Source organism: Mesoplodon mirus, assembly GCF_964341445.2.
Source record: "Mesoplodon mirus genome assembly, chromosome: 6".
Classification (NCBI taxonomy): domain Eukaryota; kingdom Metazoa; phylum Chordata; class Mammalia; order Artiodactyla; family Ziphiidae; genus Mesoplodon; species Mesoplodon mirus.
In genome coordinates this window covers 55,767,069-55,785,709 of record NC_138982.1, presented here as the reverse complement: position 1 = coordinate 55,785,709, position 18,641 = coordinate 55,767,069, and the positions used below count along the sequence as shown (strand labels likewise).

The window sequence follows — 18,641 nt, the reverse complement described above, 5'->3', positions numbered from 1 at the left end:
TTAGGGTCTGCCTATCAGAGAGCTATCTGAGTTCACTGTACATCAGTAACCCAAGCCAATACCTTGGTCACAGTAATTTTTTATTTTTTCCCCCTTTCCCAATTTATTTTAGGCATAAACTGATTTTTCTACTCCAAAGGCCTGTGGACTCATGATCAATTACATGGTTTCTCAATAATACCTAGAAAGTAATCCTAGTTGATAAATCAGGTAATCATCAAATTGAAGCCAAATCTGCTCAGCAAATTAATCAGATTAGTAGTAGTTCCATGTAGGTAGGTACAACAATATTTGGAGATTTTTAAAAAATAGAATGAAGTTTTAGGTGGGAAGAATGACATTAAGTAAATTATATTTGAACACATAGTTGAATGGCAAATGTAGTGGATACATGAGCCAGTGACATAATCCTTGACAAAACTGTAATTTTGAATTTTGTAAGTTTGCCTTAAATTTAAAAGTAATAATTTTTTCATGGCCTTGTAGTCATGAGTCAAGTAAGTTAAAGAGTTGAATACAAATGTAACGTTACAGCTAGAGTGATCTGAAATGATTCTGCTGTTAAGGACATGACAGCTGAGTCGATATTAAAAAGAACTTTAAATGAATACTTCATTCAATAGCAAGGTATAAAGAATACTGCCAATGCACATAAGTTGGACAATTAGTAAACTGTGGCTCTTTCAAGGTAGCAATTTATTTAACTTTCTTCATTTTGTGCCCTTAGCTGAGCCACAAAGTTTTGTTTGGATATAGAATCAAAAATCAAAGCATTCATGCAAGCATATAATATCACTTTAACAAGTCTAAAGAGATATGATTTTATTAGTTGGCTGGCCTAAATAAAGGCAGGGGTTATTTATTAAATTGGCCTAATATAAAACTCATAGTGGCTCTCTGAATTCACTCTAATGATCAGGTGTTTTTAGTTGGAGAGATAGATAGATAGATGATAGGTAGATAGATAGATAGATAGATAGATAAGATAACTACAGCATACACATGAAATAGAAATCAAGAGTGAGGGAAATTCAGTACTGAAGAATAGCTTGGACATTCCAAGCCTAGGACACAATCTTTTACCCAATGATTTATTCCATATGACTTAGTGCAATTTTGGAATTAAATTGATTTTGTTTAAGTTTTAAGATGCTACAAGATTTCTTTAAACTATATATAAAGTATAGATTGCTCTATGTATAAAGAGATAATTGACATGATTTACAGTATTGTTATATAAATACAAAACTATTTGACCAATCTACCAGAGTGGTTTAAAATATGCTACTAAAACTGGAATTATATAGGAGATACTACATTTAGTTATTGTAGTGGTAATTTATTACTATGTTTTTTTATATGCTATGTGTTGAAACATGGTTATCAGTAAGTCAATTTTTGTGTGAATGTAGAGATTCATTTGAATATAACTGGATTGATTCAATATTATTTCAAGAGGAATTAAATACAAATCCTGGATTTTGCACCGTGTCATAAGCTTTATTTAGAAATCAAATTTTGATCTGAATATATGTGTGATATAGAATTATAGGTAATAAACTATCTAGGGTGTATTCTCATTCTCTCAGTCACACACACACACTCTCTCTCTCTCTCTCTCACACACACACACACACACACACACACACTCATATCTCCTTTATCCTTCAAGACTCCTTTCTATCTAATGCACAGTAATCCTTCCATAATGTTGTTTTCAGGGTTCATGCCATCAGCCTATCTTTATAGATCAAAACATTTGTAACATATTCCTTCAGGAATTTAAACTAATGGTTCTGTCTTATACCAAAATTCACTTAATAGCAAATAAAATTAAAAGGGTTCCTTGTCATGTTGTTTTGTATTTTAATATGCTTTCATTTATATGAATATTGCATATTTACAACATTCTTTTATGTAAGAAGATATCATGAAAATTTCTTTAAATGGTTATGTAGATTCAATAAAAGGTAATGAGTATAAAGAGAAAGATATGTTTATTTGGAACCTATTCTTAAAAACTCCCATCTCAAGAATGATTTCATATTTCCAGGATTATACACACACACACACACACACACATACATGCACATGCACACACACATGATAGACTAGACATTGTGCTTTTGTTTCCTAGCATTTTTAGTCTTGTAAGGAAAAAAGAACTAATCATATGCATTTATTAGTGTTTTTCAAAATTATTCAGGAAGGTTTAACTTCATCTATTGCTTCCCACAATGATCCTAAAGAATTTCTGGTTCATGTATTCATTTTAAGTACAGATTGACTTATTCAATTGATAGAGATTATTATCACAGTCTGTTTTTCACAAATGTAATTGACTTCCTGTTTTTTTAAATTAATTAGAGGTATATTTTAAATTGAATAAAATAATTTTTATCACAAACATTGACCTATTATGTTGAGTTTCTATAATGGGTCTTCAATAAGAGAATAAATCTAATTTTTAAAATTAATTAGTTCTGTAAACTTGTTGAGATTGAAAAATACATCCCTAAATATACTTAATCAATTATATGCAAAATATCTCTAAATATTTTCTACATGATAAATGAATAGTCTATAAAATAGAATATTTTATAAAATACTTTTTATTTTTTCATTTATACTTCAGGGAAGCAAAATTCGCCACCCCAAAATGTGTCTCTTTGGCATGAGGATTATTTTAGGCTGATTATTTTTAAGAAATAGAAGACTCAATAAGTCTTTTACCTCCTCCTTTAGCTGCCTAAAGAATTAGATAAAAAGACCCATAACAGGGAGCAAACTATCACCAGGGATAGCTATGAAGAATATGGGCTGAATGTGGTAGGGAGAACTCAGCAGGTCATAGAAATCAAAGTCAACTGTGTGTCCCATTGTCTCTGTCTGACCCATCTTTGTGTGACTGTCCTTCATTCCCTTTGAGGTCCCAAACCACCACCTCCAACATCCTCTTTTGTCTTTAGCTGAAAATGGCATTTAAGGTGAAGGCTTCAGTAATTTTGGCAAATTACTCAGTTTTCCTGGGTCTTTCCCATGTATACATGTTACTGAATTTTGTTTGTTTCTCTACAGTTAATCTGTCTCATATCAATTTAATTCTTAGACCAGCCAGAAGAACATAAAGCATAGAGGAAAGTTTTTTCCTCTCCCACAACACCAAATGTAGAAATATATTAGAGGGTAGATGTTTGTCTTTCAAGTTATAATAAACATATTATAAAAAGCTATTAAGTCAGTCAAATGAATGAATATATGAATATGTTTAAAGTATTATTAAAGTAATATCTTTGACTCTTCTTTCTACAACAATTTCCATATATAAGAGACTTAGCTCTTACTGCCACAATATTTTTTTTTTTTTTTTTGCGGTATGCAGGTCTCTCACTGCCGTGGCCCCTCCCACCATGGAGCACAGGCTCCGGACGCACAGGCTCAGCGCCCATGGACCACGGCCCAGCCACTCCGCAGTATGTGGGATCTTCCCAGACAGGGGCACAAACCCCCGTCCCCTGCATCAGCAGGCGGACTCCCAACCACCGTGCCACCAGGGAAGCTCCACAATATTTTTTTAATGTTGACCTAAAACAAATAGACTGCCAGTTTTTTCTTTAGCAAAAATGAGTTAATTTGTGATCAACAAGGAATTATTAATACAAGTCAGGGTCTCTAATCATGGTAAGCCATGTGCAAGCCCCCACACAGCAAGGAGAGAACTCTTTTAAAGAGGGGAGAAGGAAATTGAAAGGGCTATAGTAAACAAAAAGTCCTTTGGAGAAATTGAGATTTCAAAGTATAGTGGCTTGTCATTGGCTGAGTTGTGAGAGTCTTTCATTGGCTGAGCTCTTGCCAGGCAAGAAGAGGAACTCTTTCTTCTTCCTAGTTGACCCTGCTATCATCATAGGGCATGGATTCTCCCTTCTGGCCTCCCAACTCTATTTTAATTGAAGTTTCTTTTTATTAATTTTTACATTTCCCCCTTTTGATGAAGATCCTTCTATTAAAACATTGCTGATCAAGAGTTAGGTTTTCCAGTTTTAGTGGCTTTTTGTACCTCAATGACAAAAAGTATCTTTCTTGGGTATAATGTCTCATGTTGGAGGGAAAGTACACAGATTGAAAACCTATTGAGGTCACATCTGAGTAACCAAGAGAGGTAGAAGAGAGAACCCTCAGGCACTTCTTATCTGAAGTCCATATGTTATCAAGATCATAGACATTGGAGATCATCTGAAGCATTATGTCATCAAATGTTTGGCAGTCAAACTTCCTACAGACCTGGTCCAGATATCTTTGGAAATCTGTCTTATCAGATGTTGTCTACTTCAATTCTGGTTAATCTTTACATTCATGTCATCAGATTATGTGCAGGTCCAGTCAGGGTTCAGTGCTTTATTTAGGGGAGTCATGTAAATATGAGAGTCCAATCCCTGGAGTTTGGCTGCAGAAAAGTTGGTTAGTAGTACCTGATAGGGGCCTTGCCTTTGAGGTTTAAGAGAGTCCTTATGGAAGTGTCTTTCTAAACAGATGAAATCTCCAGGCTACAAGGTGTGATGCTTAGATCCTCATCTCTTAAGAGCACACTGTGAAAAGATTGCTCTACTAAAACATGATTTTTTTTTAATAGAAGCAATTAGGCTTTGCAATATTAGAGTATCTCTCATTTATTTGTTGTGGATCAAAAGAGGCAGAAGCCAAGTCCTTTGACTTGTGACACCCTGTGACTATCTCAAAGGGTAAGAGTTTATGAGTTACAAAATAGGTGGATCTGAGACTTAGAAGGACCAACAGCAAAGCTTTTGGCCAAAATATTTGGAGGGCCTCAACAAATTTTGCCAATTGAGTATTAATAATGTCGTCAGTGTGTTCAACTAAGCCAGAGGATTAAGTGTGGTAAGCACAGTGAAAGTGTTGTAAAACTAGCCAAACAGTGCCGACTTGTCAAAGTACCTGACCAGTAAAGTGGGTTCCTCAATCATTATGAAGCTTGAAAGGAGTTCCCAAGGTAGGAATAATCTTTTCCAAAAGGACTTTAGCCACAGAAGAGGCAGTAGCCTGTCACAAGGAAAGGCTTCAGTCAAGTATGAAACATACAGACCATGACTAAAACATATTTTTACCCATGAGATGGAGGAAGTTGTATGAAATCCATTTGCCAGACCTCAAGTCATCAAGGCCACTACGCAGTCTAAAATATCCAGGAACAGTAAGAACAGGTTTCCCTGGATTGTACTTTGCTCAAGTGGGATAAGTGAGGTAGGCACTTTTTGTAGCCTTGTTAATGTTTTGCCACCAATATTGATTCATGAATACTGTCATTTTGTCAGTAGACCAATGTTTAATGCAGGTACAGTGGTTAGGAGTGGACATTTTAGAGTCTCCAGTAGGACTGGGTTATTATTTGGTCCAAACCAAAGTTTTCTCTTTTTATCAAATCTACACCTGTTGTATTTTCACAATTCTATAATTGAATTTCCACACTTTGGATTTCAACAATTGTTGAGGATTTCGTTTTCTGAGGCCAATTGTTTGGGCCTTTCTAGACACTTTTTCTAAATTATCATTTGGGGAAGTATCCCTCCAGGCTATGCTAGCAGTTTGGCTGCTGTTGGTTCCTTTAAGGGCAGCATTCCTTGTGGAAAGGTCATCAAGGTGATTTCCCTTAGCTTCAAGAGAGTCAAAGTTAGAATGCCCCAGGATCTTAATAATAACTAAAGCAGCAAGTAAAAATATTTCATCCAATAATTCCTGAACATAGGGGCCATTTTTATTTCTGCTGGAAGTAAGGAAGCCACGTTGCTTTCACAACCTTCCAAAATCATGAGCTACTCTGAAAGCATATCTACTATCAGTATAAATATTATACTTGGCTAAAGTTTTGCCCTTGGCTAAAGTACAAGCCCACGTAAGAGTGTATAAATAAGCCCGTTGGGCTAAAGTAGCCATAAGTAAATGTGCTGTCATTGCTACATTGTTACAATGTAGAAGAGTTATGTGAGGAGCAGTTAACAAAAGAATTTCATAAGAGATGAGGTGGCTGACAAATAAATACTGAGTGTGATGAGAGTTTAGGAGGGCTTCCACTGTTTGGTGTACAAAAATAGTTAAAGGGGATCCCACAACAATTTTCTCAGTGGCTGTAACCAAACCAACAGGGGCCATAATGGCTCTAAGGCAAGGGGGGTATCCCTGTGCCACAGGGTCCATTTGCTGGCTATAACACCCTATGAGTCAATGGTGGCCCCCATGTTTATGGGTGAGTATCCCAAGGCATTCCCTTTCTTTTTATATACAAAAAAAGAAAAAGAGAATCTGATAATTGGGATTCCCAAGAGCACTTGATTCATCAAACTCTTCTTTAAGGCCTCAAAGGCAATGTCATCCAGTTCTTCCAATAAAATTAGGTCAAGGTTGTTACCACTGAGTAAAACATACAAAGATTTGGCCATAATAGAGAAATTTGGAATCCAGTTTTGGCAGTAACTGACTAGCTTAAGAAAACCTCAGAGTTGGTGCTTAGTTTTGGGTTTTGGGAAATTTAAGACACTGTGAAGTCTATCTGGATCTAGATATAGTCTTGCTTGGAGACCTTATGTCCCTTTAAGGCTAAAAGCTTTAGCAAGTGGATGTTGCTTTCCTGTGAGGAAGCTTGAGGACAGCAAAAAAGAAACTCATCCACATATTGCAACAAAGTAGAACTTCTAAGGAACTTTATGTCATCCAGATCAGTCTTCAGCACTGGTAAGAAATACGAAGAACTCTCAACAAAACCATCAAACATTATTGTCTGGGTGAATTGTTTTTCTTTCCACGTGAAGGCAAAAATTTATTGGCTAGCTTCAACAACTGGAATAATAAAGAATGCACTGCATAAATCAATTACAGTAAAGAATTTACTTCCAGTAGGAATGGAGGTCAGTAGAGCATAAAGGTTAAGAATAACAGGGTGTCAAGGGATAACAACTTGTTTATTACTCAGAAGTCCTGGACAAACTTCTACCTTCAGCCCTTAGGTTTTCTCATCAGTAAAATGGGAGTGTTACATGGTCTAGTACAAGGGAAAATGAGGCCTTGAGCCTTGTAATCTTCTATTATGGGATTCATGCCTTCTTTACTTGTAGGGTATTGATTAATCCTGGGAAAAGGTTTTGAGGGATCTATTTGAATCTTGATAACAGGTGTGCTATGGATTTGCCAACATCACTTGGAGATTTTGCCCATAAGGAAAATGGTAGCTGATTTAATAGGGCCAAAGATCAGTGTTTCCAGAATCAGTTCTACTATCATCAAAGATAGAACAAATAGAAGATATCAAAGGGTAATTTAATTCTACTGGTAGGTTACTTTGATGACTACTGTAAAGTTCTAGAATTTTCTCCCCCTTTGGGGAGAGAGAAATTCTGGTATGATACTTCTCTAAGAAGTCTTGGCCTAATATATGGATAGGAGCAGAGGAACTAAGGAGCAGGATATATATCTCTCAAAGGGCCTAAACGAAAAGGAATAGATTCAGAGACAGGAACCTCTTGAGGTTCAACCCCACTATTTGAACTTTTTAGAACTCCAAAGCAGAGCAGTTTTATAGTAGTGGGGTTGAGCATGGAGAGTGTGACTTTGGTGTCACTTAGGACTGGAAGAGATTCATCCCCAATTTGGAGAAACTTTTCTCCAAGCTGATCAAGAGGGAGGGTAGGGAAGAGACCCTGTAGTTCCTTGGAGCCCTGTCATTGAGAATTGGGGAGAACTTAGAAAGGGATGATGGAAGACTGAAGGCATCTACATCACTTAAATTTATAACAATCTATTTTCCAATTTCCTGGCTCTTTTCACTAATAGCAGAAACCAGGACAGTTTTGGTTTTGTTTAGGGGCCTTCACTTGCTGGAATTGAAGATTAAGAATTTTGATGGTTTTCCTTTTAGTTGACCCATCTAAAGTGAGTGAGAGCAGCCTTGTCAGATTAACTAAATCGGGAGTGGACATGGTTTCCCATTCCATCCTGATTCTTTTCACTAGAAGGGAAAGGTCTCTGTGCATCCCATTCATAAACATAGAGTTAAAAGCTATCAGGGTAGAATCAACATCTGAAGGAAGACCAGAATTTTCTCTAAAAATAATCTGAAGTAGATTGTAATAGTCATGAACAGTTTCATCATATTTTTGTGTGCAAGCCTGAATTTTACCCAATCAACAAGCTTTGGAAAGTCCCTAGGAATTGCCTGATGAAGTCACCAGTGATTTCCTCAGCCTGATCAGATATAAATTAGCAGGCTGGTCTCTCAGTTGATTCTAGAATTCAGGATTTTCCCAGTTAGCAGTTTTCATCCGGTACTGGGTCTGGCCTTCACCAACAAGCATATGAACTAGCTGATATGAATCAGAGAAACCAGGCTGATAAGTCTGAATAACTATATTAAATTCCTCAGTAATTCTGCGAGGATCTTTGGTTACTTTGGGAAAATCTTTGCCTATAGGTGGGTTGAGTTTTAGGGAAAAAGGGAAGTTTGGCAAGAGAATTAATATGGAGGAATTGAAGATATAGAGGAGGTGTAGGTGATATAGAGGGGAAGGAGGAAGATGGCACCAGAGGCAGCACGTGAGACAAAGAAGCCAGAGAAGGAGAATGAAGCTTCAGAAGCAATTTTATCTTTCTTTAATTGTTTATTTCAGTTAATCTTAAAACTCTTATTTTGCAAAGAGGCAATTTTAGGCTCCTGATAACATTTGGAAGCTTCAAAATACCAATTGAAATAGGTATTACATTCAGTTTTTGGAAATTTTAGAGCTATGGTTGCCCAGTTCAGTTTCAAGAAAAGTAAATTTGGGGATTTCAAAAGATTCTCATAATGGCCATTGATATTCTAAATCACCTTTCGTTAGGTTGGTCCATTAGTTAGAAAGGTACGTGAGGAAGGACCATAGTTTTGGGGGGTTTTTTTATTTTTTATTTTTATATTTTTTCACACACACAGACACTGTATTTTATTTTTACAAGAGATAAATAAACTGACACCAAGCATTGTAAATGGATGACCACAACAAAAGCAACAATGATTGCAATTATCAAACACAAAACACACTCATACTGTCATAATGTTGACATTCAGTCCAGTAATCCTCCACTGTAACAGCTCCTTTACTTTGCAGTGAAAATTGATTTGTATATTTTTTGCCTCTGTTGTCAATTGCATTATTATGAACTTTCATCAAATCTTTAACTGTGGTCATTTTAAAGTCTCTTGTCATTTACAGACAGTTCTGGCTGTACTCTGATGCTTTTGCAAATATTTTCCTATAAAAGGGTTTCATCTTCAAGGAGTTCATTGAACAGACTCTGACAAGTACAGGTTTCTGGTAACTGACTATACTGCTGAACTGAATGAATAAACATTTTCAGAACTCTAACGGAAAATTGATGAATTCATAAAAGTGCTAACAAAAGATCAAGATAAAAAAAATTAATTACATGGGACTGAGTGAACTGATGAGGATGATTATAATTTTTGTGACTTTCTGTTTGAATAAAAGGACCATAGTTTTTAAACATAAAATTGGTGAATGTTCCTGTAAGTGGGGCATGCTCAAAATGTTTAGTTAACTGGGATCCCATTCTTCAGAGGTTTCAACCTAGAGTAAAAGAATCATTTTCAAACAACCTAAACAGCTCAAGCAACTCAAAGAGCTCAAACAGCCTGCAGGCCTAATAACAGCCAGTTCAAAAGGAACAGTCTAGTCCAGAGGGAGCCAAACCAAAGTCTGCTAAGTACAGCTTTAATGAAGCAGCCCAGTTTAAAGGGAGTCAGGCTGAAGGCTTAATAGTGCAGTGCCAATAGAACACCCCTATTACAAAAGGAATTGGGTCAAAGGCTGAACTGGCACAGTTCTAAAGATACAGCCCCTGTTCCTGAAGGCTGGACAAAAAGCTAAGCAATTCCAGGACAAACAGCCAGCCCTGTTCCAAAAGGAATCCTGCCGAAGGTAATCACAGTTCCAATTCAAAAAGCCCAATTTCAAAAATCAGGCATAAGTGCCAAATAAGTATTTGCATACAGAATAAAGTCTTAGCCAGAGGACAAAGCCATAAAATAGATCCCCAATAAGATAGACCCATCCACCAGAGGGCAGACAGCAGAAGCAAGAAGAATTACAATCCTGCCTGTGGAACAAAAACCACATTCACAGAAAGATAGGAAAGATGAAAAGGCGGAGGGCTATGTACTAGATGAAGGAACAAGATAAAACCCCAGAAAAACAACTAAATGAAGTGGAGATAGGCAACCTTCCAGAAAAAGAATTCAGAATAATGATAGTGAAGATGATCCAGGACCTCAGAAAAACAATGGAGGCAGATTGAGAAGATGCAGGAAATGTTTAACAAAGATGTAGAAGAATTAAAGAACAAACAAACAGAGATGAACAACACAATAACTGAAGGGAAAAATACACTAGAAGGAATCAAGCAGAATAACTGAGGCAGAAGAACAGATAAGTGGACCTGGAAGACAGAATGGTGGAATTCATTGCTGCAGAACAGAATAAAAAAAAAAAAAGAATGAAAAGAAATGAAGACAGCCTAAGAGACCTCTGAACAACATTAAATGCAACAACATTCATGTTATAGGGGTCCCAGAAGGAGAAGAGAGAGAGAAAGGACCCGAGAAAATATTTGAAAAGATTAGAGTCAAAAACTTCCCTAACATGGGAAAGGAATAGCCACCCAAGTCTAGGAATTGCAGAGTGTCCCATACAGGATAAACCCAAGAAGAAACATGCTGAGACACATAGTAATCAAATTGGCAAAAGTTAAAGACAAAGAAAAATTATTGAAAGCAGCAAGGGAAAAATGACAAATAACATACAAGGGAACTCCCATAAGGTTAAGAGCTGATTTCTCACCAGAAAATCTATAAGCCAGAAGGGAGTGGCACGATATACTTAAAGTGATGAAAGGGAAGAAACTACAACCAAGTTTACTCTACCTGACAGGATCTCATTCAGATTCGATGGAGAAAGCAAAAGCTTTACAGACAAGCAGAGCTAAGAGAATTCAGCACCACCAAACTGGCCCTACAGCAAATGCTAAAGGAACTTCTCTAAGTGAGAAACACAAGAGAAGAAAAGGACCTACAAAAACAAACCCAAAATAATTAAGAAAATGATCATAGGAATATATATATATATCAATAATTACCTTAAACGTGGATGGATTAAATGCTCCCACCAAAAGACAAAGATTTGCTCAATGGATACAAAAATAAGACCCATATATATGCTGTCTACAAGAGACCCACTTCAGACACAGGGACACATTCAGACTGAAAGTAAGGGGATGGAAAAAGATATTCCATGCAAATGGAAATCAAAAGAAAGCTGGAGTAGCAATACTCATAACAGATAAAATAGACTTTAAAATAAAGTATGTTACAAGAGACAAAGAAGGACACTACATAATGATCAAGGGATCAATCCAAGAAGAAGATACAACAATTATAAATATATATGCACCCAACATAGGAGCACCTCAAACATAAGGCAACTGCTAACACATATAAAAGAGGAAATAGACAGTAACACAATAATAGTGGGGGACTTTAACACCTCACTTACACCAATGGACAGATCATCCAAACAGAAAATTAATAAGGAAACAGAAGCATTAAATGACACAATAGACCATATAGGTTTAACTGATATTTGTAGGACATTCCATCCAAAAACAGCAGATTACACTTTCTTCTCAAGTGCGCATGAAACATTCTCCAGGATAGATCCCATCTTGGGTCACAAATCAAGCCTCATTAAATTTAAGAAAATTGAAATCATATCAAGCATCTTTTCTGACCACAACTCTATGAGATTAGAAATCAACTACAGGGAAAAAAACATAAAAAACACAAACACATGGAGGCTAAACCATACATTACTAAATAACGAAAATATCACTGAAGAAATCAAAGAGGAAATCAAAAAATACCTAGAGACAAATGACAATGAAAACACAATGATTCAAAACTGCTTTCAGCAAAAGCAGTTCTAAGAGGAAGTTTATAACTATACAAGTCTACCTCAAGAAACAATAAAAATCTCAAATAAACAATCTAACCTTACACCTAAAGGAACTAGAGAAAGAAGAACAAACAAAACCCAAAATTAGCAGAAGGAAAGAAATCATAAAGATCAGAGCAGAAATAAATGAAATAGAAACAAAGAAAACATTAGCAAAGATCAATAAAACTAAAAGCTGGTTCTTTGAGAAGATAAACAAAATTGATAACCCATTAGCCAGACTCATCAAGAAAAAGAGGGGAGGACTCAAATCAGTAAAATTAGAGATGAAAAAGGAGAAGTTACAACAGACACCACAGAAGTACAAAGCATCCTAAGAGACTACTACAAGCAACTGTATGCCAATAAAATGGACAACCTGGAAGAAATGGACAAATTTGTAGAAAGGTATAACCTTCCAAGACTGAACCAGGAAGAAATAGAAAATATGAACAGACCAATCACAAGTAATGAAATTAAAATTGTGATTAAAAATGTTCCAACAAACAAAAGTCCAGGACAAGATGGCTTCACAGGTGAATTCTATCAAACATTTAGAGAATTAACACCCATCCTTCTCAAACTCTTCCAAAAAATTGCAGAGGAAGGAACACTCCCAAACTTATTCTATGAGGCCACCATCACCCTGATACCAAAACAAGACAAAGATACTACAAAAAAAGAAAATTAGAGACCAATATCACAGATGCAAAAATCCTCAACAAAATACTAGCAAACAGAATCCAACAACACATTAAAAGGATCATACACCATGACCAAGTGAGATTTATCCCAGGGATGCATGGACTCTTCAATATACACAAATCATTCAATGTGATACACCATATTAACAAACTGAAGAAGAAAAACAATATGATCATCTCAATAGATGCAGAAAAAGGTTTGACAAAATTCAACACCCGTTTATGATAAAAAAAGAAAACTCTCCAGAAAACGGACATTGGGGGAACCTACTTCAACATAATAAAGGCCATATATGACAAACCCACAACAAACATCATTATCAATGGTGAAAAACTAAAAGCATTTCCTCTAAGATCAGGAACAAGACAAGGATGTCCACTCTCACCACTATTATTCAGCATACTTTTAGAAGCCCTAGCCATGACAATCAGAGAAGAAAAAGAAATAAGAGGAATCCAAATTGGAAAAGAAGAAAAAAAAACTGTCCCTGTTTGCAGATGACATGATACTGTACATAGAGAATCCTAAAGATGCCACCAGAAAACTACTAGAGCTAATCAATGCATTTGGTAAAGTTGCAGGATACAAAATTAATGCACAGAAATCTCTGGCGTTCCTATACACTAATGATGAAAAATCTGAAAGAGAAATTAAGGAAACACTCCCATTTACCACTGCAACAAAAAGAATAAAATACCTAGGAATAAACCTACCTCGGGAGACAAAAGACCTGTATGCAGAAAACTATAAGATACTGTTGAAAGAAATTAAAGATGATACCAACAGATGGAGAGATATACCATGTTGTTGGACTGGAAGAATCAATGTTGTGAAAATGACTATACTACCCAAAGCAATCTACAGATTCAGTGCAATCCCTATCAAATTACCAATGGCACTTTTTACAGAGCTAGAACAAAAAATCTTAAAATTTGTATGAAGACACAAAAGACCCTGAATAGTCAAAGCAGTCCTGAGCGAAAAAAGTGGAGCTGGAGAAATCAGACTCCCTGACTTCAGACTATACTACAAAGCTACAGTAATCAAGACAACATGGTACTGGCACAAAAACAGAAACATAGATCAATGGAACAAGATACAAAGCCTAGAGATAAATCCAGGCACCTATGGTCAACTAATCTATGACAAAGGAGGCAAGGATATACAATGGAGAAAAGACAGTCTCTTCAGTAAGTGGTGCTGGGAAAACTGGACAACTACATGTAAAAGAATGAAATTAGAACACTCCCTAACACGATACACAAAAATAAACTCAAAATGGATTCGAGACCGAAATGTAAGACTGGACACTATAAAACTCTTAGAGGAACACATAGCAAGAACACTCTTTGACATAAATTACAGCAAGATCTTTTTAGATCCACCTCCTAGAGTAATGGAAATAGAAACAAAAATAAATGGGACCTAATAAAACTTCAAAGCTTTTGCACAGCAAAGGAAACCATAAGCAAGATGAAAAGACAGCGGTCAGAATGAGAGAAAATATTTGCAAATGAATCAACGGGCAAAGGATTAATCTCCAAAATATACAAACAGCTCATGCAACTCAATATTAAAAAAACAAACAATCCAATCCAATCCAAAAATGGGCAGAAGACCTAAATAGACATTTCTCCAAAGAGGACATACGGATTGTCAAGTAGCACATGAAAAGCTGCTCAACATCACTAATTATTAGAGAAATGCAAATCAAAACTACAATGAGGTATCACCTCACTCCAGTTAGAATGGGCATCATCAGAAAATCTACAAACAACAAATGCTGGAGAGGGTGTGGAGAAAAGGGAACCCTCTTGCACTGTTGGTGGGAATATAAATTGACACAGCCACTATGGAGAACAGTATGGAGATTCCTTAAACAACTAAACATAGACTTATCATATGACCCAGCAATCCCACTACTGGGCATGTACCCAGAGAAAACCATAATTCAAAAAGACACATGCACCCCAATGTTCATTGCAACACTATTTACAATAGCCAGGTCATGGAAGCAACCCAAATGGCCATTGACAGACGAATGGTTAAAGAAGTTGTAGTACATATATAGAATGGAATATTACTCTGCCACAAAAAGGAACGAAATTGGGTCATTTGTAGAGATGTGGATGGATCTAGAGACTGTCATACAGAATGAAGTAAGTCAGACAGAGAAAAACAAATATTGCATATTAACGCATATATGTGGAATCTAGAAAAATGGTACAGATGAACTGGTTTGCAGGGCAGAAGTTGAGACACAGATGTAGAGAACAAACGTATGGACACCAATGGGGGAAAGTAGTGGGAGGGTGGGGGTGGGGGTGTGATGAATTTGGAGACTGGGATTGACATGTATACACTGATGTATATAAAATGGATGATTAATATGGAGCTGCTGTATAAAAAAATAAATGAAATTAAATTAAAAAAAAAAACCAACAGATCCCCAGTAAAACCTGGAGGACTTCAAAAATTCAAATAGGGCAGACACTTGAGTGGAGAAAGACTTAATCTTAAATTCCAGGGTTGGCGAGAAAAGCAATGAGTAACAACAGGCTCAATGAGGGTATCACACTTGTTTGCCACCAACCTGGAAGTCAGAAAGGGTCTTCTCTTGATCCCCATGCAGGCTATCAAAAGGTTGAACTAAAATAAATAAACTGCCAGCTATTTCTGCAGTAAAAATGGGTTTGTTTGGGATCAACAGAGAATTGCTCTTTGGGTTTACAACCATGGCAAGCCACATGCAAGTCCCCTCACAGCAAGGAGAGGAGAACTTTTTTAAAAGGGGGAAAAGGGAGCTGGGAGGGCTGTGGTAAACAAAGAGTCCATTGGAGGAATTGAGAGTTTGAAGTAGGGTGGCTTTTCACTGGCTGGGTTGTGAGAGTCTCTCATTGGCTGAGTTCTTGCCATGCAAGGAAAGTTTTCATTCTTCCTGCTGAGCTCTGCTATTGTCATAGGGCATGAGCGCTTCTCTTTCTGACCTCCTAATTCTATATATCTATATCTATATCTATCTATCTATCTATCTATCTATCTATCTATCTATATATATTTTTTTTTTTTGCGGTACGCGGGCCTCTCACTGTTGTGGCCTCTCCCGCCGCGGAGCACAGGCTCCGGACGCGCAGTCTCAGTGGCCATGGCTCACGGGCCTAGCCACTCCGCGGCATGTGGGATCCTCCCGGACCGGGGCACGAACACATGTCCCCTGCACCGTCAGGCGGACTCTCAACCACTGCACCACCAGAGAAGCCCCACGGTTCTATTTTAATTGAGGTTTCTTTTCATTAATTTTAGACCATTCTTCTCCTTTTTTCTTCAATTGCCTTTTCCACTCTGTCAGTTTAGATCTTTGTAACGTCTCACCACCTCCATTCTTTCTATTATTCAACATATATTTCTTTTCATTATTAAATTCACTATAAAATGGAGCTTTGAGTACTGGAGAAATATGAATCTCAACTTTTCAAAAATCTTCAAATATTCTACACTGTTTTCTAGTTGAGCAGATCTCCTCAGTTTAGCATTTAGGGCGTTCTAAAATGTAACCTCAAATTACGTCAGGTACAGTGATTCTTAACCATGGGGCATCGTCAATACAAATGTGCATACACCTATATATGCAAAGAGTTGCGTATAATTTTATGCACGAAAATGCATAAATACCCCTGCTCTATATTGTCATATCCTGCCACTCTGCCACACATACCTTAAATTCCAACCATATTAGACCACGAGCAACTTGAGGACTGACAGTATTTATGCAAAAACACATTCTCATACACCCCATGATACTATCCCAAATATCTCCACCAGGTAACTTGGCCCCTAGAATATCTCCCTTGAGGTCTTTCAGAATGTTTTCATTCTCTTTATCTGTCCCCTGTTACCTGTTACCTGGATAACTTGGGAACATTTGGGGAAGATAAATGTCATTTTTCAGATTTTAGTCTCTGCTATTCTTCCTAAAGTAAATTATGTTATTCTGGTGGGAAATAAAGTTTTACTAAAGAACTTGGACTGTATTCATCTTGATGAACACAGGCTTCAATTTTATTTGAATTTGATGTCTATTTGATTCATGTCAACTCAAAAGGGTGTTCTCTGATGTCTTTTTATTTCTGTTTTCCAGGTTTCTTGAGCACAGGGGATCAGGCTGCAAAAGGAAACTATGGACTCCTTGATCTCATACAGGCTTTAAGATGGACTAGTGAGAATATTGGATTCTTTGGTGGTGACCCCTTAAGAATCACTGTTTTTGGATCTGGTGCTGGGGGTTCATGTGTCAATCTGCTGACTTTATCCCATTATTCTGAAGGTAACCGTTGGAGCAATTCAACCAAAGGTATTATGCAGGTTGCAAATTTTGACAATTTTGGTGTCTGCATGCCACGACCATCAGTAGTATGTGATGCTCTGTATATATTTCTCTGTTTAAACTAAGTGTTAGGTTGAACTCAATAACTGTTTAAAACTTTGTTTCTTCGGCTCCTCTGTGCATGTTTAAATTTTTGTCAAACTCTTTTCTTTGTCTCCTGTGGAGCTTGGTATGGATGCCCTTTCAAACACACTTCAGAATAATTAACATTACACTACTTTCCTCTCCTCCAAAGGGTGATTTTGGGGAAAATCAAAGATGTTCACAGTTCTGTTATCTCTGTTTATTCAGTAATCAAAATCAAAGACAAGGGTTTTTTAAATTATTTTTTTAATGCAAGGCTTGTATATAATGTTTTCTAGATAGTAGATGTTTTAAACCCTTTACTAGTATGAAGAAAGTACAGAAGCAGTTGTAAGCTGTTTTGTCTGGAAATGTGATTTTCACTTGTTGTCTGAGTAGAGAATGGATGTTTGATTATTTTGCATGTGTGATCCAAAATTGTCAAAGCATCAAGGTCACTAGTAGAGCTTTTGATTAAAAAGAAAAATATGTTTGAATTTGTGCTTTTTCTATTTTCAACTCCAAGAGTGTTATTTTTTTTTCCCCTGAAGCCTGGCAAAGCAGCATGGAGCGCTGAGGCTGCTTAAATCCATGAAATATTGTTCTTGTCTCCATTTTCTGGCCTTGACATCCTTTTTCCAAAATGCCTGCCCAAGGCTTATCATGCTGGTCTTGATGGACTCCCATTTTACCATGAGTTTAGTCACCCATTCTTATAGCATTATTAACTTGAAATATCCACAAGAACAGAGGTGTTTTGTTGGAGAAGTCTGTAAAACAAATACTTTCTCTCCATTATACATACACAATAGGCAGGAAAATAGAGAATATACATCAGCATAGACCACCTTGTATTTTCTGGTTTTCCATCGTCATTTTATATATATATTAAGAAAGTATACACCATCAATTGTAATTCATGAAGCTTCTTATTCTGTAAGACTGAGTTTTATGATATGAGCACTAGACATAGAATATTTGGTTTTGGTATCAAAGACACATTAATATGGGATTTCAAAATAACAGTCATTAAATGAGTTTGTATATTTGGAGGATCATATATTATTATAGATTAATTTATAGACATAGTTTATGTAACATCTCATTTGTATTAGTAGATTTCTGAACCAAGATGACAAAATGACACATGTGTGAGAACTCTTTCAATTGTATAGAGATTTTGGTCTGTAGTGAAATGACTTATTTTGAAATAACAAACTTCGTTGCTGTTGTTTTTCTTAATTGAACAGATTAGATTGTTCTAGCCTGAGGACTATACTAACGCCAATACTTATCTAGGATAACATTGGACAATCTGTTCAGACTTCTTAGGATCATTTGGTCTCAAGTGCTCTTTGCACTGATTTTTTCTAAAACTTTTTCTAAATGTAAAGTGAACATGGGCACCAAAGCCATTTTCAGCCAGTATAATACTAGCATTG

General features: G+C 36.5%; 1 protein-coding gene across 4 annotated transcripts in view; it reads left to right on the top strand.

Moving 5' to 3' along the window:
* The window catches only part of NLGN1 (neuroligin 1), a 737,809-nt gene that overhangs the window by 712,433 nt on the left and 6,735 nt on the right, over positions 1–18,641 (top strand). For all 4 annotated transcript variants that reach the window (XM_082625148.1, XM_082625149.1, XM_082625146.1 and 1 more), the window contains one exon: positions 16,891–17,103. In XM_082625148.1, the coding sequence (XP_082481274.1) occupies positions 16,891–17,103 (213 nt within the window). The remainder of the gene's footprint in view (positions 1–16,890; positions 17,104–18,641) is intronic.